The 26,829-nt window shown below is 44.7% G+C and overlaps 1 protein-coding gene across 8 annotated transcripts in view; it reads left to right on the forward strand.

Moving 5' to 3' along the window:
- Positions 1-23,735, forward strand: part of LOC110502352 (KH domain-containing RNA-binding protein QKI) — a 149,771-nt gene extending 126,036 nt beyond the window's left edge. For 4 of the 8 annotated variants that reach the window (XM_090216682.1, XM_090216684.1, XM_090216683.1 and 1 more), the window contains 2 exons: positions 9,362-9,449; positions 10,797-18,485. In XM_090216682.1, coding sequence (XP_090072808.1) covers positions 9,362-9,449; positions 10,797-11,191 — 483 coding nt within the window. In that variant the 3' untranslated portion in view covers positions 11,192-18,485. Of the gene's footprint in view, positions 1-9,361; positions 9,450-10,796; positions 18,486-19,322 lie in introns of those variants that run through there. The other 4 variants (XM_036959644.2, XM_036959646.2, XM_036959643.2 and 1 more) reach the window with 2 other exon arrangements.
- Positions 23,736-26,829: the final 3,094 nt, after the last annotated feature.

A 26,829-nucleotide genomic window follows, 5' to 3' on the forward strand; every position in this document is an offset into this window, starting at 1 on the left:
AGACTGTCCTCAGAATAACCCCGTGGTCTCATTGTACCCTCCTCATCTCTCCTCATTGTGCGAGCCCGGAGACAAAGGAGAGACGGCCAGGTTATGCTGTTTGAGCCTTACATAATCAAACCTCTTATTGGTGTTTGGACATTGAGTTGCACTAAGTCGTGTAACAACTTGTTGACTCTTGAAGGCCCCCTATTCTCTCTGACGCGTCAGCATTGTGTAGGATCTGAAGTCACAGATCCTACACATGTTGAATAGGGTAAATATAGCCTTTGCTACCATGGCCTCTGGCCTCGTTGGTGGGTAAACATGGACGGTGTTTGCGCTGTGCATTTTAACGAGTGTTCATCTAATTAGCCAGCTAGGCCAATTAAAAGGGGTGCTACAACTCTAATTAACATATATATTGGATTAAGAGCCAATTACACTGATGAAGCTGTAATGCTGAGGCTTACATGAGTCTTTATCTCTCTCGTGTGTGTGTGTGTGTGTGTGTGTGTGTGTGTGTGTGTGTGTGTGTGTGTGTGTGTGTGTGTGTGTGTGTGTGTGTGTGTGTGTGTGTGTGTGTGTGTGTGTGTGTGTGTGTGTGTGTGTGTGTGTACATTCTGCATGTGGACGGTTGGTGTGTGTGTGTACATTCTGCATGTGGACAGTTGGTGTGTGTGTGTGTGTGTGTGTGTGTGTGTGTGTGTACATTCTGCATGTGGACGGTTGGTGTGTGTGTGTGTACATTCTGCATGTGGACGGTTGGTGTGTGTGTGTGTACATTCTGCATGTGGACGGTTGGTGTGTGTGTGTGTACATTCTGCATGTGGACGGTTGGTGTGTGTGTGTACATTCTACATGTGGACGGTTGGTGTGTGTACATTCTACATGTGGACGGTTGGTGTGTGTGTGTGTGTGTGTGTACATTCTGCATGTGGACGGTTGGTGTGTGTGTGTGTGTGTGTGTACATTCTGCATGTGGACGGTTGGTGTGTGTGTGTGTACATTCTGCATGTGGACGGTTGGTGTGTGTGTGTGTGTGTCTGTGTGTGTGTGTGTGTGTGTGTGTGTGTGTGTGTGTGTACATTCTGCATGTGGACGGTTGGTGTGTGTGCGTGTGCGTGTGTGTGTGTGTGTGCGTGTGCCTGCATGCGTGTGTTAAAACTAACAGGAAACAAGGCTTTTCCATAGAATGTTTTCTCTGTACTGATCAGCAGCATCTCTGTGTCCTGCCTCTGTCTCAGCTTAAAGGAAGAGCGGGCGTAATGCAGTGTGATGTTCAGCCCTGCACTCCTGCCTGTCTACAGCTGCACTGTAATTAATGGGGACTGTGTCTTTGGAAGGAAAAGCTCTGGCTTGCAGTTAACTAAACTCCCCGGGCCAAACTTTCCCTCGTCAGAGCCTCTCAAATGACTGATCTCATTAGCTGTAGTTCTTTCCCTTCTCTTGGCTCCGGTGCAAGTGGCTCTGGTGCAAGTAGAGATGGGACATAGCTGGATTGAAAGTTTGGGGGAGAAACGGATTGTTGGGAAACTGGTCAGTGTCCGCGTGGTTGGGGAGAGACAGGGAACGCATGAGTGGATGAGGCGACGCCGTGGCTGGCTGCCAGGACCGAGGAGGGAAGAGAGGGGGAGTAGAGGGGCGATGTTCAGAGATGGCAGCTGTACTCGGTGGGAGTGGGATGAGTTCCTGGAGAGAAAGAGAGGAGGGGAGAGGGGGAGAGAAAGAGAGGCGTCTGTTTTCCACATCCACCCCTGTCCTTCTCCGTGTCCCACTCCAGCCAATTAGAGCGCGACCCTGCCCGTCCTCCTCCTAAACAGCCAATTGGAGGGGCTGTCTGAGTTGACAGACGCAGGCCCTTGCCCTTGAGAGGGAGAGTTACATTGTAAAACCTGCTGTAATGTTGTAATGTTCACTCCAGACTCACTTTTACCACTGTGTTAATCGGTTTTATCACCGTCATCACTCTACTTTGCATTTGTTTCATGTCATTTACCAGAAATATACAGACGACAAGAGCCGCAATTTAATGAGAATTCCGACCATAAATATTTATTGGAATTTGTTCTGTAAAATATGAGAAAGCGATAGGTGTTTACTGATCATATTTAAGCCCAAAGTTAGAGACAGAGATCAGAGACAGAGCTAGACAAAACAAAAAGAAAGAGTGTAAGAGAAAGAAAGAGGAGAGAGAGAGAGAGAGAGAGAGAGAGAGAGAGAGGGGAGAGAGAGAGAGAGAGAGAGAGAGAGAGAGAGAGAGAGAGAGAGAGAGAGAGAGAGAGAGAGAGAGAGAGAGAGAGAGAGCTTCAATCTGACAGGCTGTGATGGAAAGTGGGTAGGCTGGCAGTCATTGTGCTCCAAAGGTCATAGTGACCCCAGCCTGAATAGCAGCGAAATGATTCCTCTTTATGCAAGCTGACATAAAAAACATTTCCACACAGCGTGACCTGAGAAGGCTCCCAAAGCGGGATGTGCCACTGGACACGCACACATGGACGGACAGACAGACAGACAGACACACACACACACACACAGGTCTTCTGCTCATCACATCAACAGCTCAACAGTCACAGCCTCCCTCCACAGCAGTGGGAGGGAAATCAATGGCCGACACGTAGACAAAGGAAAATCAAACCTGCAGATCTGAGAGCGTTCATTCTCTTCACTCACTTCCCCGATTACATCTAATGAGTCATTCTGATTGGGTACAGGATGACAAGATTGTATTTACCGTGGCACACACACACACAGAGATAGAGAGCAGTCTGTCTGCGTTGACATTTGCTCTACTAATATCTCAATGGATGTGAAATGACATCTTTTCTGCTGGGTCATTTTTCATCTTGTCATTGTGTTCTGTTCAGTAGATATGGGGATAGAGTTAGTTGTTTGGGGAGTTTTTGACCGTAAAGCACATACAGTACACCATTTGCAATATTCCCTCCACTAAACCAGGAATGAAGGTTCAGTTATGCATGACAAGCGAGAGTTGTATCTCTCTTGAACATCAGAACCTTGGCATGATGATTGAATCTTCTCTGCATCATCTATTTAATTTTTCTGACATGCTTTTCCCAATGTAGACTGAATCACATTCCAACATGCATTCACCACTCCAAACAGCTGACGAGGACCAAATCTAATGGAAATGGCATCTGCATCTAGCATAAATCAGTCTTAACTAAAGAGGGAAAATGAAAGACACGAGGGATCTGTTGAAAGGGGTTAAGAGTTCACTGCTAGGAGCACACTGTTGCACGGCTAGGCATGTTAGCATGGTCATGGATCAACTGCCGCTGAATTCATGGGTTCTAAACTCCCGTCAAATTGAAGAATACATGGCACTCCAGACTGTAGGCTCGCTGCAGGTGCCGATAGGGACAGATAGGAAGGAATAATGAAAAACCAAGAAGCAGATTAAAAGGGTTTATCGTCTGGAGCAATTGGATTTTGACGGAAATCGACCTTATTGATGTTTGCTGCAATTTACCAGAAACTAAGCAAGTGTGAACTGTAAAAGCACACATCTAAACACACACAAAAATAGACATACACACACATAGATTGGGCTCTATTTCAACAAACCTAACGCAATGGTGTGTCAGAAATATTTTTGTATAATTTCACAACCGGAATTATGGGCACAGTGGCTGGCAGGGGCGTGAAAGGGCTGGGTTTTGATGAATAAACAAGTTGTAGGTGTGTCAATGCTTGACCCCTCACTGGCCAATCAGCATATGCTCCATAGCAAAATGTTGGGTTGCTTCAAGATGTTTATTTACGCCATTGTATGTATTGCGCTGTCATCAACTCCTATTTGAATGTTACTCCGTAATAGCCTAGTTTGTTAAATAGCCTACAGAAACAAAATAACAAAATGTATGTAGGCCTAGCCCATCTTTGCTAAATATGTTCAACATGTTTGTAGTCAACATTGTAAGAAGCCTAATTGAATGGCTTCATTATGGAAATACAGTGCACTCAAAGTGTTCAGACCACTTGACTTTTTCCTCATTTTGTTGCATTACAGCCTCATTCTAAAATGTCTAAATTGTTTTTTTTTTCCCCTCATCAATGTAAATACAACATCCCATAATGACAAAGCAAAAACAGTTTATTTTAATTTGTACAAATGTATTATAAATAAAAAGCTGAAATATCACATTTACATAAGTATTCAGACCCTTTACTCAGTATTTGTTGAAGCACAAGCTTGTCACACCTGTATTTGGGGAGTTTCTCCCATTCTTCTCTACAGATCCTCTCAAGCTCTGTCAGGTTGGATGCGAAGCATTGCTGCACAGCTATTTTCAGGTCTCTCCAGAGATGTTTGATCGGGTTCAAGTACGGGCTCTGGCTGGGACACTCAAGGACATTCAGAGACTTGTCCCGAAGCCACTACAGCATTGTCTTGGCTGTGTGCTTAGGGTTGTTGTCATGTTGGAAGGTGGACCTTCACCCAGTCTGAAGTCCTGAGTGCTCTGCAGCAGGTTTTCATCTCGCTGTACTTTGCTCCGTTCATCTTTGCCTCTACCCTGACTAGTCTTCCAGTCCCTGCTGCTGAAAGACATCCCCAAACAATGCTGCCACCACCATGCTTCACTGTAGGGATGGTGCCATGTTTCCTCCAGATGTGACGATTGTCATTCAGACCAAATAGTTCAGTCTTGGTTTCAGCAGACCAGAGAATCTTGTTTCTTTAGGTGCCTTTTGGCAAACTCCAAGCTAGCTATCATGTGCCTTTACTGAAGAGTGGCTTCCGTCTGGCCACTCTACAATAAAGGCCTGTTTGGTGGAGTGCTGCAGAGATGGTTGTCCTTCTGGAAGGTTCTCCCATCTCCACAGAGGAACTCTAGAGCTCTGTCAGAGTGATCATCGAGTTCTTTGTCACGTCCCTGACCAAGGCCTTTCCCCCCCGATTGCTCAGTTTGGCCAGGCAGCAGGCTCTAGGAAGAGTCTTGGTGGTTCCATTTAAGAATAATGGAGGTTACTGTGTTCTTGGGGACCTTCAATGCTGCAGACATTGTTTGGTACCCTTCCCCAGATCTGTGCCTCAACTAAATCCTATCTCAGAGCTCTACGGACAATTCCTTCGACCTCATGGCTTGGTTTTTTCCCTGATGTGCACTGTCAACTATGGGACCTAATATATACATGTGTGTGCCTTTCCAAATCATGTCTAATCAATTGAATTTACCACAGGTGGACTCCAATCAAGCTATAGAAACATCTCAAGAATGATCAATGGAAACAGGATTCCCCTGAGATCAATTTAATAGGTCTGAATAATAATGTAAATTAGGTATTTATGTTTTTTATATTTAATACATTTGCAAACATTTCTAAAACTTTTTTTGCTCTGTAATTATGGGGTATTGTGTGTAGATTGTTGAGGAATTGTATTTATTTCATCCATTTTAGAATAAGGCTGTGACGTAACAACATGTGGAAGAGGTCAAGGGGTCTGAATACTTTCTGAATGGCACTGTATCGTTAAACATAGCACTCACACTGATAGGCCTACTGTAAATTGCATTATGTCTGCTATGTCTGAGCCATGGACATGCCAAACATTGTCCATAAACAAGATTCAATTCACTATTGATCAGACTTAAAAAAAGAGAGTGAATCATTTGAATCAAAATGAAAGAACTTGTTTTAAATGGGCTCGGTCTTGATACAGTTACAGGCACCATAATTGCTCCCCGTGGGTATATAATATGAAGGTAGATTATGGAGGCTTTTACACACGTGCAAAATAATCACTGGAGACGGCAAAAAGAATCATACAAAGGCGATGTCCGCTCACTGTTTTGCTGCTCCCGAACTTGTTCTTTTAATAAAGCTTTGGTGATTCATATTTGTTTCAAAGCAGTCTCACGAGCCAAACACTGTTTGAGAAATGCATTGAGCAGGGCAACATAAAAACAAACATTGAGTGGCGGGGAGGTTTGGTTTTTAATCAAATGAAATGAAAAACAAACTGTCTTGTCGAAATAGGGCGGGGTCAGAAGCATGATATCAAAAAATCACTTCTCTCCTTCGTTTGGCACTACGTGCACATTCAGGCCTCTAGATGTCTTTATGCATAACATTCGCACATCTATACAAAATACTAGGCTCCTGTCAATTATACCGTTGCCTTTGTGCGAGGCACATTCTCCAGAACATGTGCAGTTGATATGGAATTGTTAGAGGACTGAATAGTTTAGAGGAGCGCGTCTTTGGTAGTCAGACGAGGGGCGCTCTTTGAAAATGGGGATGGATTAGACTACTTGAACAAGAGAAATGAAGTAGGCAGGTATGTGAATTGTGAACAATGAAAAAGCATGAGGGCAAAAAAAAACTCCAATATTTCAAGTCACTCTCAGTAGACTATTTAAAACCCCTTTATTCATAGGCTACTTGGACAATGGCCAGGATAAAAAAGACTAAGGGGAGGGTAGACTATGCTTCGGTTTTAATCAAATTAAACGGAATGGGGGGGGGTTTCTAAATACGAGATTTACTGGTACAAAAGGCACATCTCTCCTTCCATGGGCACTATGCGTCATGGCTGGATAAGCTCCGCTTCTGCACCCAGAATCCACTCCATTACCAACTGTGTTACTGATAAGACCTGCTTTGGATGGGTCTTATAAAACCTCCCATTAGCGCTGCATGAAATTGTCACTTTTGTGCTTATTTTTAAAAAAAAGACCCACCTAAAATATTGCCACCTCTCCCAACTCAGCGCCTGCTGATGCTAGACAGGTCAATTGCAGAACGTGCGTTTGACACTTGCGCCACCTGGAAATAGAACCCATCTAAACACAAATGGGTACTCACGCTAGCGCACACAATAAAAAAAATGTAAGACACAAACACACACACACACGCACACTGAAAAACACACGCTCCAGCGTCTGTGGCCGGCTGCTGAATTGTGCTACTGTGTGAGTTGTGCAGAGAGAGACAGAGAGTGGCCCTTTCTGTGTCTGTGCTTGGCAGCGTTTAGCTGTGGGAGCGGGAAGGGCCCACGGCAACACTGTCACAGCAGAGTTGGAGGTAGAGAAGAGCAAAAACTACCATGTGTTTGTTGTGTTTGAAACCATTCCACAGATTCCGCTCCAGTCATTACCACGAGCCCATTCTCCCCAATTAAGGTGCCAGCAACCTCCTGTGATATTCCTAGCTGGGAGGTTTTAAGAAGAGACACACAGAGGTTGATGTGAGAACATGACTCGTGGACTACTGCCATTGACACTGACAGCTAAAGTAGAGGGCCAAGCAATCACGGGCAACAGACTCTCACACGTGCATCCCTGACCAGAACCACATCACAGCAGTATACAGACTGTAACAGTGGAGGTGTTAAGATAGCCTTACTGGACTCACTGATATGAGTGACAACACAGCACCACTCACTGGCCCAGGCCAACAACTACAAGCTGAAGGCAGACTAGAAAGCAAACAGACCAAGAGTCATCCATTGGTGTCCATTGTCCAAGATCGAAAAGCCTCCACACCTCCCTACCGTATAATCGGAGAGGAATGTGCAGAGGACGACACTGTATTGTCCTTAAACACTCCCAAAAACACACACACACACACACACACATTATATCGATGCTACGCTGCTGCTCAAAGAGAATTGAACATAACAGTACCACTCAAGGACAGAACTAGACAAAGGAGGCTGGTGGGGCGGAGCTATAGGAGGACGGGCTCATTGTAACGGCTGGAATGGGATGAATGGCAAGGAGTCAAACGGGGTTTTCCATATGTTTGATGTGTTTGATACCGTTCCATCCATTCCATCCCAGATCTTATATACCAGCCTCCTCTGGAACGACAGTAGACTCAGAGTCCGGGGGATTTATTCCCGCAGTGCCTTCTCTTCATAGGCTATTAATCACTGCAGTCTTCAATTATTAAAAAGTATTGATGTTTACAGTAGATACAGGAGCCCATTGTGCGTTTTGTTTTTGGCTCCCGAAGGCTTGGCTCAGAGTGTTTTCTAAAAGTACGTTCACTGTGATTCTGTAGACGACGCTCACGCACACGTCAGGTCAATGCCTTTTCCCCACCCCCTCTTCTTCTCATCTTTACCGCTTTTCCCCGCCCCCTCGTCTTCTCATCTTTACCGCTTTTCCCCGCCCCCTCGTCTTCTCATCTTTACCGCTTTTCTCCACCCCCTCGTCTTCTCATCGTTACCGCTTTTCCCCGCCCCCCCGTCTTCTCATCTTGACCGCTTTTCCCCGCCCCCTCGTCTTCTCATCTTTACCGCTTTTCCCCGCCCCCTCGTCTTCTCATCTTCACCGCTTTTCCCCGCCCCCTCGTCTTCTCATCTTCACCGCTTTTCCCCGCCCCCTCGTCTTCTCATCTTTACCGCTTTCCCCGCCCCCTCGTCTTCTCATCTTTACCGCTTTTCCCCGCCCCCTCGTCTTCTCATCTTCACCGCTTTTCCCCGCCCCCTCGTCTTCTCATCTTCACCGCTTTTCCCCGCCCCCTCATCTTCTCATCTTTACCGCTTTTCCCCGCCCCCTCGTCTTCTCATCTTTACCGCTTTCCCCGCCCCCTCGTCTTCTCATCTTCACCGCTTTTCCCCAAATCAAAGTTGTGATCAAGTTCTGTCTTGTTGCGTTACGTTTTGAAAACGCATTGTTGCTCTAGGCGTGGAGATGAATCATCCCAGTGATGTGGAAAAGTTTGACTGATGAACAAAGTGTTTCTCCTCCCATTCGTTACTCTGGCAGATGAGCCGATTAAGGGCTGAAGTAAATATCAAAGATGCGGTGGCAGATTGGATACCCTGCTGCTACTGAATCTAGATCTGGGCTCCTGCTGGATCTTTTCAAACTGCCAAGCAAATCGCTTCAGTAAATAATTGCTGATAATTGGTAGGAACGTTTGTGTCTTTCGGTGTCTGGCAGGATCGGATGCCATTTGGTTGCTTTGTCGATTTGGATTCTGTCTGTGTGTGTGTGTGTGTGCGTGCGTGCGGCATGTGTGAGAGAGCTGAGTGTCTGTGTACTGATGTGAGACAGTCATACAGTGTGTGTCTGTGCTCCAAGTCTTACATACCGTGCAGACATGAGTCGCCGTTCAACATATTCTGCTCTCTGTGTGACTGTTCCTGTGTCTCTGTGCGACTGTTCCTGTGTCTCTGTGCGACTGTTCCTGTGTCTCTGTGCGACTGTTCCTGTGTCTCTGTGCGACTGTTCCTGTGTCTCTGTGCGACTGTTCCTGTGTCTCTGTGCGACTGTTCCTGTTTCTCTGTGCGACTGTTCCTGTGTCTCTGTGTGACTGTTCCTGTGTCTCTGTGTGACTGTTCCTGTGTCTCTGTGCGACTGTTCCTGTGTCTCTGTGTGACTGTTCCTGTGTCTCTGTGCTCCAGGCGGAGGGAGAGGACAGCCTGAAGAAGATGCAGCTGATGGAGCTGGCCATCCTCAACGGCACCTACCGAGACGCCAACATCAAGTCACGTAAGGATGACATCACCGCGCCCCTCTCCATAGGGAGGGGGAGGGGGGCACTGACTAACACGGTAGAACAGCCCTTTGTGTGTCCGGGAGCAGTGTAATTCAAACTGCTCCTTTTCGCTCACGACTAGCCCAGGAGCGTTGTGCGGTGCCATGAATTGAACAGAGTGTGCTTTTGGCTTGCCACGTTCAGCGTTCCCCTCAGTGCATTTTTCGTTGTTTCTTTAGTTACTTTGGTTTCCCTTCTGTCCTATTGGGTGGCACTCGGTCAAGTTCTTTTGAAGGAGGAAGAGAGGTCTGGCTCTGACTGGGCGTCCATTTTGTGTCGCTGAGGGAGATGCGTGCCTCATTCCAATCGCATGGTGTTTGTGCTGAACAGATCCCAGCCAGCACTGTTGTGCCCGAATCAAACTCCGTGCTAGAGATGAATGGAGGCAATCCTTGAAGACCTCTCTTATATTGTGCTAAATGCTGTGTAGTGGAAGCTAAGTAAGGCCAGTCTGTCGAACAGTTTGTTTATGTAGCTTTTTCTCCGGTTCCTGACTTATCTGATATTCTTTGAGTGTGTCCTATGATATGTGTGATAGATGCTAACTTGTGTTTTGTATCCTCCTTTTTCTTCCACTTCTCTCCACCTCTCTTCCCCCTCTGGTCTCTCCACACACCCCTCCCTCTTCCTCCTCCTCCACCTCTCCTCCCCCTCTGGTCTCTCCATCACCCCTCCCTCTTCCTCCTCCTCCACCTCTCCTCCCCCTCTGGTCTCTCCCTCTTCCTCCTCCTCCACCTCTCCTCCCCCTCTGGTCTCTCCAAACACCCCTCCCTCTTCCTCCTCCTCCACCTCTCCTCCCCCTCTGGTCTCTCCACACACCCCTCCCTCTTCCTCCTCCTCCACCTCTCCTCCCCCTCTGGTCTCTCATCACCCCTCCCTCTTCCTCCTCCTCCACCTCTCCTCCCCCTCTGGTCTCTCCACACACCCCTCCCTCTTCCTCCTCCTCCACCTCTCCTCCCCCTCTGGTCTCTCCACACACCCCTCCCTCTTCCTCCTCCTCCACCTCTCCTCCCCCTCTGGTCTCTCCACACACCCCTCCCTCTTCCTCCTCCTCCACCTCTCCTACCCTCTGGTCTCTCCATCACCCCTCCCTCTTCCTCCTCCTCCACCTCTCCTCCCCCCCTGGTCTCTCCACACACCCCTCCCTCTTCCTCCTCCTCCACCTCTACTCCCCCTCTGGTCTCTCCATCACCCCTCCCTCTTCCTCCTCCTCCACCTCTCCTCCCCCTCTGGTCTCTCCACACACCCCTCCCTCTTCCTCCTCCTCCACCTTCTCCTCCCGTGTTTTCCGCACACTCCAGCTGCCCTTGCCTTCTCTCTTGCAGCGAACGCCCAGGCGCCCCGCATCATCGCCGGCCCCGCCCCCATGCCCCAGAACACCCTGCGCACTTCCACCCCGGCCGGCCCCACCCTAATGCCCCTGATCCGACAGATCCAGACCTGCATGCCCAACGGCTCGCCCCACCCGGGCGTCATGACCCAGGGTCCCGAGTCGGGCCTCATATACGCGTCGCCGTACGATTACCCCTACACGCTGGCCCCTGCCACCTCCATCCTGGAGTACCCCATCGACTCCAGCGGGGTGTTAGGTAAGCATGCGTGCCCCTGCGATTGCCCCGCAGCCCCCCACCAACACCACCACCCCCATGGCCAGTGGAATCCCGCCCCCACGTTGATCCTGCGCCACTCCTCCTAAATACGGCCCCGCCCCCCCATTCACACTTTTGTGACGACCCCCCCCCCCCTCAGAATAATACCACACTCCCCTGTCTCTCGCCCTCGCCCGCCCCAGCCTCCCAGGAGATACCACTGAAAGAGAGGGGTCAGCAACAGAAAGAAAAAAAAAACATTCCAGCTCTTTACTGCATCTTTCTTTTCACTATCATGAGACAATTCTCTCCTCTAAAAAGCCCTTTAAGAAATGTGTGCATAAATGAACTGGAAGTTAAGAGCTCTACTGGCTCTGTGATTTGTAAGAGGGAGCGGTTTCATTCGGAAAAGGGTCCTTACCCTCCTCTCTCCCAGTCCCTGCATACACACGCAGCCCCATGGCTTTGAAAAAAGCCACTTTAGAAAATATCATATTACAAACACGACTTGACTCCATTAAGACAGACTGTACCCAAAGGCACATTGTAAATCTGAACTGTTACCAATGCACCAAAAGGTCAACAGCAGCGTGTCCAATTGGGTTGAGCACATTCCAGACAGCCAGGGTGTCAGCCATTAGTAGCCAGAGTTCCGCCTAATGCAGTGCACCAAGCCCCCAACTGTGTCTGGGTGAAGGGAGAGGGGAGTGGGGATTCTGGGTTGGGGGGGTGAGGCTGGGTGGGTGGGGGTGTTACTGTGAAGGGGGGGGGTCGAGGAGCGGCGGAGCCCAGTGAAGATTTCACCCTGTCTCTCTCTCTTGTGTGACCTATACAGCGTCCTCAAAGGCCGAAGAGCTGCCCCTCTACCTGGGGTTTCAGACCTGTCACTTTCCCATCACTGTGCAGCGAGGAGAGCCCTGCAACCGGCCTCCCTTTTAAAGAAACGTCCCTTCCCTCCCTCTTTCCCTCCACCCCCTCAAACAACACACACCCACCTCCTCATCTCCCTCCTCCCTCCCCGCCACCACACGCTGGACTGGTTGAGGATTGGCCCTCTCTGAACAACCACAAGCCACAAGGGGAAGCCTCGGCCCTTCCTCTTTTAATGTCTGTTCAAAGTGACGTGTGTTGTTACTGATCAACCCTTTTTGATTTCCTGTCCTGATGATGATGATGATATATTTGTGTATGATGATGAGGGAGAACTGAGCTCCACCTTGCTGCAGACCCCCCTGGGGGCGCCCCCCTCTCTCTGGGTGTGGCTTGGGGGCGTCCTGAGGGGTAACATGGGGACGGTGAGGGGTCAGAGGGGGTCGACAGAGAGGGCTTGCGGAGCCAATGGGGGAGATGGTGTGTATTGGCGATGGGGCACCTGCAGTTAAAGTGTCTAGGCTTCACAGGCTTTATTCACATTCTGTCCCGACACTGACAGTCTTAACTTCACTCTCATGAGAAATATTCACAGAATGAGACTTTCAGCCCAAACGACAGTCAGTGAGTGAACAACATAGCCCTTTTGTATAACGCATTTTTGCATGAACTCAAACGGAGTGTCCTAAAATGGCTTCGGGAATAGGGGCCTGGTGTGTGTTGACAGGAACTCCTGCCACTAATTCACCGTTCCCTTCCTTTATTCAATAGGTGTGGCTTTCCCCACGAAAGGCTAAAAGAGTTTCACGGATCCTTACTGAGCCCCTCATTCGATCTGAGTGTTGACACACATGTGCTTTTGTTTCACAGCTGCCTTGAGTGTAATGAACCAAGAGCCGGGCATATAGCAGTCAGACAGGCAGACAGACCGGCAGACAGACACAGACAAGCAGACAGACACAGACAGGCAGATAGACACAGACGGGCAGACAGGCAGACAGGCAGGCAGGCAGGCAGACAGGCAGACAGACAGACAGAGGCAGACAGACAGAGGCAGACAGACAGAGGCAGACAGACAGAGGCAGACAGACAGACAGGCAGACAGGCAGACAGACAGACAGACAGACAGACAGACAGACAGACAGGCTCCCTCACTACTGATGTTTACACCGGCCAAACCTCCCCGAAGAGGCACAGGCCTTAACGCCATGCATTATGTGTGAGTGTGTATGTGCATCCTGTACACACATTCATAGAAGTATATTTTCGCAGACCTACGGTATGCGACTGTTCCACTGACTGCTATGTCTGGGATTGAACATCTATACAATACTGTCACGCTTTACTGATCACTTAATTCATTGCCTTTTTTTCTACCTATTCTTTTTATTTTTTATTTTATAAGAGATGTTCATTTTTTTTACTACTGCAAATGTGCCTAAAAGCTTTCATCTCTGGGCTTTAACCAGAGAGTGAGTGATCAGTATTATATTTAAAACAAATAACGGAAGAGATGCACTTCCTGATGCTCAACCTGAGATTATGTGACTAGTAAAGCTCCCCTCTGTGTGTGTGTGTGTGTGTGTGTGTGTGTGTGTGTGTGTGTGTGTGTGTGTGTGCATAAATGCCTAATTTCTGCAAATTTGTAACAAGGACTCAAGAAAACAATGGATCCTTACAGTCAAGGTTACTCCATTATCACAAATGCTACTATGTCCAAGATTTCTCCTTGTTACGATGAAGTATATGAGTATAATTTGTGCCTTAACATGTATTTCTAAAGATTTTTTCCTAATTGTGTTACGTGTTTGGTCGTATAAACCTTGATGATATGACGAATTGACTTGATGGAAACGGCGAAGGAGGAAATGACCTAATCCTTGTTTTGGTCATGTTGTTGCAATCCGAGCAGGTGCAGTGACTACTAAGGTTCGAAGGCACGAACTGCGGGTCCATCCTTACCAAAGGATAGTGACCGCAGACCGAGGTTAGTTTAGCCCTTATGCATTTGTGTTTCATTGCCAATGCCTGCTCACTGTTGGTCCCGATCTGTTTTGCAACATGTACAAATTGTTCAGCTAGTCGTTCCGGTTTGGGATGTGATGCAACATACTAAGCACCCTTCCTCGTCGTGGCCTCTGAGAAACATTTATTTGGAATACATTTGTTCTCAGAGTGCGTACGTGGAGGGCTGTACAAGGTGATTCTGAGAACTAGTGACCACAACACAGTAGCCGAATGATGCTTTTGCTATCTAGGTAGAGACACAAACATACACACCTGCATTTAAAACACACAAAAAAAACACTCCACTCTATTATTCCGATGACTTTATGACTCTGACATGATGTCGATGACAAATAATGGACGATACCCCTTTATTAAAAAAAGAAGATCAAACGACCTGTATTTTAGTTTCCCCCCCTCCGTTCAACGAGGAGGCTCGTAATTTTATTTCAAATGCACTTAAGTCTTCAGCTTCTTACGTGGATAATGTAGCGTTTTAATCGATAAATTATGTCCATTTGTATTTATTTGTTTGAGGAAATTCATGTTTTGGGAATCTGACCCGTTGTATTGTCAAGGACAACACAGAAGTGTAAACCTGTCATGTCATATATTTTTTTTCCATCTCCCCATTTTTACTACAGTATTTTTTTAAAGTCTCTCAACAACGGCGTTATAAGAAAAGAGGGATGGACACGTGGTAGGCTATAGACTGGAAATGGTTTTATTCTGCAGATAAGGTAAACAAACACAACAGTCAGAGCTTTCGCTCTCTAAAGTCCACACGGGTCACACCTTCTTCTCGAAGTCCATACAGACCTTATAATTCTCCCACTGAATACTGAGAATAACCGAGGTAGTAAACCAGAGAAGAAACCATTTGTCAAATTACGCGAGCAACAAGGAATTTGCGGGATCTGTTCTCTATCGGTGCCTTTTCTCTGTTTTATCCTTATACCCCTGGTGCTTAATACACCAAGTGTGCCTTGTACATACACCCACACTGTGTATCATCACATTTCACTACAGATCATTCCTTGTACCCAATCAAGTGAGTGTTTGCAATGTGCCAGAAAATAGGATGCAAATGCCAATTGAAAAACTGCCTACATGCAGACATTTTTGGATAAATCAACCTACATTTTAGTACATACGTTGAAGTTGAAAACCCAGTGAAATTGATTCAATTGTAATACTGTTTAAATAAGTCCAATTCACGAATCACCTTTTTTTTTTTGCTGCTAGATGATGTGGAACAATTAACATATATAATTAACAGTATATGCAAACTGGGTCTAAGGATATTCAGGTTTCGGCACTGTAGCGCTGTCTGTGAATTGCTTCTGAAAACTTGATAGCTCAAATCTGCCCTAAAACAAATAAATTAATATAAAAATAACTGTAATATGGAGTTACTTAAGAAGTGCATATTATGCAAAGGGTATTATTACTAAAAGGTCAAACCTTAATCCATAATGATAATGCATGATAATAATGGTAACGGATAGGTTACTGACCAATTTAATGACAAACCAACATCCAATGAAATTGCACAAAAGCCTGTATTCAATCTACCTCTTCATAGGTTTGGCTCCCACACTCTGATGAACAGTTTTACACCATTAAAATGTTGGTTTATTCAAACATTACGGTAATACAACGTAATGTGATTGACGTATCAGTACGGTTTGGGGGGTTGAACCATGAAGCAGGGGGGATTGAGTGCAGGCCAACCGGCCAAGCCTGTGTGTAAGAGGCAGGCTGACGGGTGGAAGCAGGGAGGAAGCTAAGAGATGTGGGCCTTTTTATCAGCTCATATTGGCAAAGCTGTTGAACGGTCTCAAAATAGTAAATACACTATCAAATAAGTACGCCAATTGGGGTCTAGAGATTTACAGTGCCTTCAGAAAGTATTCACAAACTGAATTTAAAATGGATTAAGTTGAGAGGTTGTGTCAGTGATGTAGACAACGCCCCATAACGTGGGATTGTTTTTAGAAATGTTTACAAATTAAAAATGAAAAGCTTAAGTCTTGAGTCAGTAAGTATTCAACCCTTTTGCCTAGTAAGCCTAGTAATAATATGCTTAACAAGTCACATAACAAGTTGCATGGACTCTGTGTGCAATAGTAGTGTTTAACATGATTTTTAAATGACTACCCCATCTCTCTACCCCACACATACAATTATCTTTAAGGTCCCTCAGTCGAGCAGTGAATTTCAAGCACAGATTCAACCACAAAGACCATGGAGGTTTTCCTATGTTTCGCAAAGGGCACCTATTGGTAGATGGGTAAAAAAAACAGACATTGAATATCACTTTGAGCATGGTGCAGTAATTAATTGTACACATTTGATGGTGTATCAATACACCCAGTCACTACAAAGATACAGGCCCCCTTCTTAAATCAGTTCCGGAGAAGAAGGAAACCGCTCAGTGATTTCACCATGAGGCTAATGGTGATTTTACAACAGTTACAGAGTTTAATGGCTGTGATAGGAAATAACTGACGATGGATCAACAACATTGTATTACTAACATAAATGACAGAGTGGAAAGAAGGAAGCCTGTAGGAAAAAAATATTCCAAAACATACATCCTGTTTGCAATAAGGCAGGCGCTAAAGTAATAGTGCAAAAAATGTGGCAAAGAAATACACGTTTTTCCCTGAATACAAAGCATTATGTTTGAGGCAAATCTAACCTAACACATCACTGTGTACCACTCTTCATATTTTGAAGAATGATGTTGGCTGCATCATGTTATGGGTATGCTTGTCATCGGCAAGAACGAGGGAGTTTTGTAGGATAAAAATAAATGGAATACAGCTAAGCATAGACAAAATCCTAGAGGAAAACCTGGTTCAGCCTGCTTTCCACCAGACACTGGGAGACAAATTCACCTTTCAGCAGGACAATAACCTAAAACACAAGGCCAAATATACACTGTTGCTTACCAAGATGACTTAAATCGGCTTGAACATCTATGGCAAGACTTGAAAATGGCTGTCTAACAATGATCAACGACCATCTTTTTATTTATTTATTTAAACCCGGTAAGTTGACTGAGAAAACGTTCTCATTTACAGCAACGACCTGGGGAATAGGTTTAGGGGAGAGAAGGGGGATGAATGACAGCACACTACACAGGGCAATGTCCCCAATCACTGCCTTGTGTTATTGGGATATTATTTGGGGGGGGGGGACAAGAGGACAGAGTCCTACACCACTTCCAGCAGCATCTGGTGTCCTATCTAGGGACTGACCCGGACCAACCTTTCTTAGCTTTTGAGGCAAGCCAGCGGTGGGATGCAGGGTGGTATGCTGCTGGTTAAAGCCAGCGGTGGGATGCAGGGTGGTATGCTGCTGGTTGAATACTTATCTAATCAAGATATATTACTCTTTTATTTCCCATTAATAAATAAAAAATCTTCCACTTTGACATTACAGAGTATTTTGTGTAGATCATTGACAATCTTTTTTTCAATTAAATCCATTTAATCCCACTTTATAACACAACAAAATCTGGGAAATGTAAAAGGGTTTGAATACGTTCTGAAGGCACTGTATACAGTATATCCTCTTTAGATTTTCCTCTGGACACTTTACAGTGCATTAGAAAGCATTTTACAACAGCTCTCAACGATACAGTTCTTAAGCTCTTAATACAGTAAGATTTACAGTATTTAGTCACTCTGGTAAAGAAGTCTTCTTTTCTTTACATCTGTTTGGTTGTTGCTTCATTTGAAAAGAGAGACTACAGCACAAATCTTATTTTGCACTGAATGATTTTTTTTTTTTTTTAAGTCAAAAGCATTCTTCATCTCCTCTGCTGCAGTCAGAATGGCAGAACCTCAGACGATGAAATGAAACATATGACCTAAGCTGCATACGTCTTAAACGGACCACTGTGGAGTGGACAGAGAATTCTAGGGTCCATTTTGGATGAGAAATTGCCAGAGTGTGAATGCATTTACCAGAAATGTTCCACTTGAGAATTAAAAAGAAAAAAAATAATAATCATGTTTTACCGTAAAGCTTCTTTAAATGTTTTGTTGTTGCAAAGAAAATAGTATTTACTTGTGGCTTCTTGAAATATATATATAAATATATATATAAAATATAAAGCAGGAATGTATATGAAATGTCAGAAATAGCAAGGATTATTCTATAGGGCTATTTGTAGGAAAGACAAATATCCATCATAGCAGCTTTATAGCACCACTTTAGAAAATGTCCTCTTATTTTTGAATATATTTTAGGGCTTTAAACAAAAGACAGGACCTTTTCAGTGTTTATATGCAAGTGCATTTTATATTATGTGTCCTGTAAATTGTATATTGTTTCCTAAGCTGAGGGCACTGGCTGAAGTGACGGCTTTGGCTCACAGCTTAACGTTTCATGGATAGTGTGCTATTTTAGAAAATACCATGTAGTGTTGCTTTGTATCATTAAAGCAAAGATTTTCATGCTTGTTGTAAATAGAAAACATACTTTGAAAAGGCAATAAAAAAATGATATTGAGTTTTTTTTTTTTTTTTTAATGACAAACACCGTTTTGGCCTAAAATGATTTTTTCCACAGCAGTGTGGACTTCTTGAATTTCTCACTGTAACCTCTCTAAATGAATTCATTCCCAAACAATGAGACTTGTTAATATTCACTTCCACCACTACTAGCTGCTTGACTCTTGAACCTCTGAAGTGCTCTAATACTTATTAGCAGTCAGGTAACAATAACTTTACTGACTGTTGTCCACGACTATACCTTCCTCCGTCTCGTTTGGATCTTTCCCTCTGCCTAGATTTACTGTCCATTTACTTGACTGCTACTAACCATTTAGAACTACTGTAATTGTCTTTTTTAATTCCCTCCTTTTTAACACGTGAGCTTAAGGGACGGGACTGTCTTTCACGTTATGTAAAATCATGCTTTCATGACTTTACGACATTGTAAGGATATAGATGAGTAGCTCTTGCTGAACTCTTGGATTCAATCAACCCATCATATGAATTGTCCTTTTATCTAAACAAACAGAAGGATGCATGAATTGTTTTCATTTCTGACACAGCGTTTTGCGTCCAGCGCTCTGGCTTCGGTCAAAGCGAAGCGAAGCAAATGGAAACATATGGTGTCACGTGTAGATTGGTCGGTCGCAGTTGTGGCGAAATTGCATGGTGGATTGAATGGATGCATGGTATAGCTCTGATTAGTTAAGCCATGTTGTCATCCTGCTGTCGCTAGCTGAGACTAATCTCCTCTATCTTTTTTCTTTCCTTTCATTTTTGTTTCTCTCCTTTATAATTTCTCTCTTTTCTGTTTGTTTGTTTCTTAACACCCCCCCCCCCCCCCCCCCCCCAGCCGCCACTGGCAACTAACCCCTGACCTTCTGACCTTCTGAAATCTTCAACCAATGACGACCTGGCCATTGCCCGCACATCAGTTCTTTGGTAGAAGGGGGAAAAAGCAGCCTTGGCTTGTTACAGTCAGTCAAGGCACAGCTTCTCATCACCTGACTAATGGACACACTACAATGGCTTGGCAGCCCCCTCCTGCCTGCCCAGTCTGCTTATTAGGGGGACAGATACTGGCTCTAGACCTGCACTGAATCATTGTTAAGCAATAAGGTCTGATATGCCCCCTCTTATCCTCCCTGACCGAGTCCCTGCCAATCAACCCCCAAACACACCACACTCTAAAACACCCTGGTAACGCCCCGTTGGTCGCCTCCTGAAGATCAAGAAGGATGCAAACCTCCACTCCCTGACCGCCCAAAATCACCGTACCCCCTGGACCTGCCACATCGCCCAGGTGACCTTCCCACTGTCATGGTAACTGAGCTGACTATGAATGTATAGCAGCGTGGTGAGTCCTGCCACCTCTCTCTCTCTCTCTCAGATATATATATATATATATATCTCTCTCTCTCCCTCTCTCTCTCTCTCTCTCAGATATATATATATATCTATCTCTCTCTCCCTCTCTCTCTCTATCTACCCCTGCCAACTGATGACCCATCTCTCTCTCTCTCTCTCTCTCTCTCTCTCTCTCTCTCTCTCTCTCTCTCAGATATATATATATATATCTATCTCTCTCTCCCTCTCTCTCTCTATCTACCCCTGCCAACTGATGACCCATCTCTCTTCACTGACTATGAAGTCCGAGGAGGTTTCATTTAAGCAGGACTTGAAGAGAGAATAGGGGCTCTATTCAGTCAGACAATCTGCATAGTGGTTGTTTTGGCTGTGTGTCAGAGGTGAAACTGCGTTAGAGCTGTCAAATCCACAAGTGGTTCCTGACATTGCCATTGGCTGCACGGAGTCACATTAAGAGAAATTCCATGCAGCCTTGATCACAAGTTCAATCACTGGAATATGAGATGTAATCTACACCTAGAAATTCTCATTATTTAATTTAATGATTTGGCGTCATTATTTCTATATAGCCTACACTTTCTTCTTCGGCACTTCCTAACGCGACTGGGATGGGTGTGGCTTTGTGACAGTGATCAAGAGCAGCTGCTCACCAACTTGACAGCTGCAATGCAGTTACACCTCCGACACCGGGTGTCGGGTGTTAACACGTCATCTGATTTCATCTAAGCCCTGGGGTCCAACAGAGAGTTTCAAGACTATAGAAGGGAGAGTACATGCCCCGTTACCTGGCATTGTCGTTGTTGTTTTTCTGCCATAAAGACATTTCTTTCAGTCAACTGTTTCTTTGAGGATGTAAAAGCCATGCTTGCCTATCTGCTGTACAAATGTATTGAAACTGTAGATACATGTGTAAAAATGGGGGAGAGCACCAATGTGAAGAAAATAGACACTTTTATTACACACGGGTGCTCATGGGAAAGAAAAAAATATATATTTTTCAAAAACATAGTCTTTTATACCTTCGACTATTGTAAAGAGAAATTTGTAATGAAACCCTTTATGTCATGAAAACTATCCTGTTTTCTTTCTGTGTGAAGACCAAAACAACCTTTCATTTTAATTCGGGGTTGAGGATTTAACTGAAGTGTAAAAAAAACGACAAAGTGCCTTATTTTACTCATATGGTTTCTGATATCTGAATGTGTCATCAGCCTTTAAGCTGCAGCACAAGTCAGTACACACAGTCTGTCAGCCACTGAGAGATGCCCTGAGACGGAGTCAGTCACCTCAGCCTTGTTGTTACACTAGACAGACACAGTAGGTCCCTTTCCGTAGGTACACAAGAGTACTTTTTGGTGGCTCCATAGCACAGAAGGCCGGTGGCAACTTAATTGGGGAGGACGGTTTCATAGTTATGCCTGGAATGGAATAAATTGAATGGTATCGAACACATCAAACACATGGTTTCAATCACAGGAGACTGCTGAGGGGAGAACGGCTCATAATAATATCTGGAATGGAGTAAATGGAATGGCATCAAACACATGGAAACCGTGTGTTTGGTGTATTTGATCCCATTCCACTGATTCCGCTCCAGTCATTACCACAAGCCCGCTCTCCCCAATTAAGGTGCCGCCAACCTCCTGTGGTTTCCATGTGTTTGATGCCATTCCATTTACTCCATTCCAGACATTATTATGAGCCGTCCTCCCCTCAGCAGCCTCCTGTGCTCCATCGAGTAGTAATATCAATACTATACCCAGGGCCGGCTCCAGGCATAAGCAACATAAGAAGTCCAACTCGTGCCAGCGTCGCCGTGGGACTCATTGGATTATGATGAGCTTTAAAACTGCAACAATTTTTCTCTACACCATGGTAAAATTGGTAGAATTGCAGGAAATTAGCTTTAAAACTGTAAAAATAAAAATAAATCTCTCTGCCCCAATGGCATAATGAGTAGAGTTGCCTGCAATGTGTTATGAAATTGCAAAAAAATTATCTCCGCCCCATAGCAAAATCTGTAGAACTGCAGAAAACTTGCTTTAAAACTGCAGCATTTTCTCTACACCCAATGGCAAAATGTGTAGAATTGCAGGACATTTACTTAAGAACGTACATTTGTCTCTCCGTCATCAAGAGGGGGGCCACAAAAAAAATGTGCCCGCTTGGTGGGGGGGGGGCCTCCCCCAACCAAATCTCTCTTAGGGCCCTCAAAATGATAGAGCCGGCACTGAGTATACCAATACTGTCCGAGTCAGTGTCTACACAGTCCTATCAATGTCCTAAATGGACAAATAGTATTATATCTTTGTCTGTTGATGAGGGCCTCAGCTCAGAGTCGCCCAATTATTATATCCAGTAGTAGTAGCTGCTCATACCAGGACAGTCCCAAGGTTTTTTTTTGACATTCTCCAGATAGTCGAGCATGTCTTTACCTTTCCTTGAGTGGAGGGTCTGTGGTTCTTTATAAATAGACTGTGTTTCACTGTTTTACGTGCTGTTCTGGACTGGCCTTATGTAGGAGTTGTCATTGGCATAGACATCCCACTACCCATAGAGCTGAGCTCTCAACCATGATGTAGTTCTCTATCACCCATCACATGAGATGAGGACTTGTCTTTTTTTTCCCTCCTGATTTACTTTCTATAGAGGAGTATTGGGTCGGTAGTCTCAGTGACCAGACATCTGCTGACTCGGCATCTGTGGTAGTTCTAGGTGAAGGGTTTATGTGATTGTGGTAACTAGGTGGTTGACTGTAAAGCCTGTGTGTACTTCCCAGTCTACACCAAAACATTGCTCCACATCCCCTTCTTTATTTACTATGCAACAGAATGGCCTCTAGTGGTTTATGGAGAGTCTCTGTGTCTCAGATTGTGTCTTAATGTGTGTGCCGTTTAGTTTCAGTCTCAGTATTATGTTTCAGACATTGTTCTGTAGTGCAATTGCATATTATTATTATCAGTTATAAATGATGAATTAGTATGTATTCTCAATAATTATTATGATTATTGTCATACTTATTATTACCATTGTTATTAGTAATCTTATTATTATTTACGATATTGGATTGACTTTGAATTAAGACTAATATTTTACAATAAATTGATATTGGTGATAAAAGAATGGTGGCAAACGAATGGTTTTATTGGTTGTGAGTGAAAACATATCATAGCCAATAAAGCATGGCAATCCCATCCCTTAATAACCTGCATGTTATGCTATTATCAGAGGTTTTTATATGCTATTTTGATGCATTATTCTTGATCTGGTGTTTGTTTTCTGAGTGTGCAAATCAAGCGTGTTACAGGACTCCATGCTGTCAAACTCAACTGATTCTGTTAGCATTTACTCCATGAATTGTGTGTAACCATACCCAAATTATTGCCTACGAGAAAACAGTATGTCTATTTGCAGCCATTGTTCTAAGTTTATAATGTATTTTTATATCTTATTTTCTATGTGTGTAAGACAAAATATTAAATGATTTCTTTACAGATTTGAATTACATAAACGAGAAAATCAGCTACATTATTTGTTTCATTTGAGATTCTTTGTAGTTTATTAAATCAGTGTTTCATAATCCTGGTCCTGCTAATTAGAGTTTTTGCCCTAGCACTACACACCTGATTCCACTAATCAACTCATCATCAAACCTTTGATTGGTGGAATCAGTTGTCTGGTGCTAGGGAAAAAACTCAAATGTGCACCCTTTGGGCACCCAGGACCATGATTAAGAAACACTGCATTAAATTAACTCCTTGACAAAGCCTTATCTCTATTACTGATTCCGATCATTTACATTTAAATGATTCCTCACATTTAGGGATGTTTGGTTGTGGCATGTTTCATTTAGCCAGTATTATTTTAATAAATGTTTCCAAACAGACATATTAACAAAGAACACTTGTTTTATTACCATCCCGAGGGCACTACTTAACTTTAGAGAGTCTGCCTCAAAAGGCTATAGAAGTTATTACCGTATAATGCGGTGGTAAGCTATGAAACACTAGATGACACATACATCTAGCTATGAAGTCCTAACCCTCTTACATCATTGGGCCATTTGACTCAATCAAACATAGTAGATGCTTATTTTATGAGCATGTTGTTCTCTCAATAGTTACTGATAAAAATGACCTTACATTTCAGAGTACTTGAAATAGATTTGAACGATCATGTTTAAAAACTTCTCATTATCTTAATTTGCCAAAGTATTCATCTCTGTTTTATTTCAAACCCCCATAAAATACCCAAGTTTGAAGTAAATTTGAGATGCGTCTACGGTCCGTGTTTTTCAGCGTGGCTGTATTGACTCGAGTACAGTAACCATGGCTACTCCCCTCTGCATCTAGGGTAAAAGATAAATAGATTGACCATCTTTTGTTATGGAAATGCTGTAGCTTGATGAAGGTTTCATATAGAATCCTAGACAATTTGGACATCCCAGAGGAAGAACGTTTTCATTGGCCTAGAAATCTGCACTATTCTGAAGAGTTTATGGAAAAGTATGGGCGGGAAATACAAGCAGTGGGTGGCACAATTTCGGTAGGTACAAACCCTAAGGTTCTTAAACAAATTAAACTTGACAATATCTTACTACGTCGTGGCGCAATAAGAAACATTATATTCCACAACACAGGCTGAAACCTGAAGAGCTACGTCGTAGCGTACTGAGAAACATTATATTCCACAACACAGGCTGAAACCTGAAGAGCTACGTCGTAGCGTACTGAGAAACATTATATTCCACAACACAGGCTGAAACCTGAAGAGCTACGTCGTAGCGTACTGAGAAACATTATATTCCACAACACAGGCTGAAACTTGAAGAGCTACGTCGTAGCGTACTGAGAAACATTATATTCCACAACACAGGCTGAAACTTGAAGAGCTACGTCGTAGCGTACTGAGAAACATTATATTCCACAACACAGGCTGAAACTTGAAGAGCTACGTCGTAGCGTACTGAGAAACATTAGATTCCACAACACAGGCTGAAACTTGAAGAGCTACGTCGTAGCGTACTGAGAAACATTATATTCCACAACACAGGCTGAAACTTGAAGAGCTACGTCGTAGCGTACTGAGAAACACTATATTCCACAACACAGGCTAAAACGTGAAGAACAGTGAGAAAGGAGCCTGGTGATTTGACAACGTTGTGTTTGAGTTGTTTACTTATGCAGTGTAGTTTATACAGTGAAGGACACCACAAACTAGGCTTGCGAATGGGTTGTAAAATGACCCCCTGATCACTGATACAGAAGCAGAGAAGGAACACAGTGTGGCACAGAGGTGGGGTGGATGGCCAATCAATACCCCCTTTCACACTTTCTGACATTGGGAGGCATGAGTGGACATGTAATTGGGAATTGAGGGATTACTATCTGCGGTTATCTCCACAGCATGAAGCTAAAGTCAGTGGAGCATTCCTCAGATGCCCAAATGGCCACCGGGCCATCTCTACTCTCATACACACAACAACAACAACACCACCTCTGGTCTAGCAACCTGCTGTTATGAGACACACGAGAGCTGTTAACATTTTCCAATTTACAACCAATTCTCAACATGGCAACTAGGCTACAAGACTCCCTCCATCACAAGCACACAAATACTTTGGCCAAATCCATACTTGCACGTCCCACCCCTCACCCTTTCTGGGCTATCATTCCTTGTTTCACTCCTCATTCACTTTTTCCCCTCTCCTCGTCCTCCATTCCGGAGCTTTCTAGGGGAATTGCTATGTTTATCACAGGGCTTAAATTGCCTGGGCTGCAGCGGCCCGCTGCTATGCGCTGATAAGATGTGCTGGGGGCCCCGGCGGCTGTTTGGGGGTAGAAATCACATCTTGTGTCGCCACCAGGTGTTGAGCCACGTAAGTGTTTGTTTTTGTAGAAGAAAAAAAAAAGCTCTGCTCCCAGATCTCTGATTGGGTTGTGGGATTCTGAGTCTCTCGCTCTCTCTCTCTCTGGGGACAGAGGGGGAGTCAATTATGAAGAGTGTTAAAGTAGATGTGATTCTCTCTGGGCGTCACATTTTAACTCCTGGGGAGGAGAAATGAGAAGTGAAATGTTCAAGTTCACCCTGCCATAGATCAACAGCAGCCATAACAGCAACACTGCCATGCCATGGGGCAGAGGAGGAGGACGAGGAGGAGGAGAGGGTTGGAGCAGAATGCTGGAGTCTCCGCTGTGCGGATTGATCTGTAAATTGCTTCTGCCAGACTGCCATGCCCTGCAGAAACCCACATGTTATGGAGAAACCATGCTGTGATCATAGCAAAGCTGTGTTCTGTTGTTATCAGGGTCAATGGTACTTTTTCATTGTGTACTTTGTTCTTCTCTGCCATCTATTCCATTCAGCAGAACAGTACCAGACTCTGGCTGTGATACATCCAATATTCTGCCCCAGAGTGGGGATCAATCAGAGAGAAGTACTCATCCCTCTCCTGCTCCGAATCTGCATGAGAGAGAGAGAGAGTGGTTGAATAATGTTCCCCCTGAATTGTAATCTGCAGACCACCCCCCCCCCCCCCCCCCCACCCCACCCTTCGACTCCCATCCCCAACTTGGAGTATGCCCCCCACCCCCACCCTCCCAGTCCTACTCCTAATGTAACATAATGCAGTGGGGGGGGGGGGGGGGGCTAATGAGTATGTAAATGTCCTTAAGGGAGGGTAGGGAGGGGTGGGGAGTCCAGTACAGGCAGTGAGGATGAAAGCAGAGCTTTCAGGGTCTGGGTAGAGAGTCCTGGGAGGGCGTTCAGCCGCCACACAGGGATCACCTTAGGAAGGCGCAGAGCACTTGTGACCTTCATGTCGACGCTGGCTGGGATCTTGGTCAGCTTTCTGGTGGCGGCTGGGAAAACTGAAAAGTGATGCATTGCGGCAATACCATAGTACCATTACCAATCCTTACCTCTGTTATCTTATGTTATGGATATACAGTGTCTTTGAAATGTGTCCCCTGGGTGCTCTTTTAAATAAAGTT

This window comes from Oncorhynchus mykiss, chromosome 23 (genome assembly GCF_057628025.1).
Source record: "Oncorhynchus mykiss isolate SJ-2025 chromosome 23, ASM5762802v1, whole genome shotgun sequence".
In the NCBI taxonomy this organism is placed as follows: domain Eukaryota; kingdom Metazoa; phylum Chordata; class Actinopteri; order Salmoniformes; family Salmonidae; genus Oncorhynchus; species Oncorhynchus mykiss.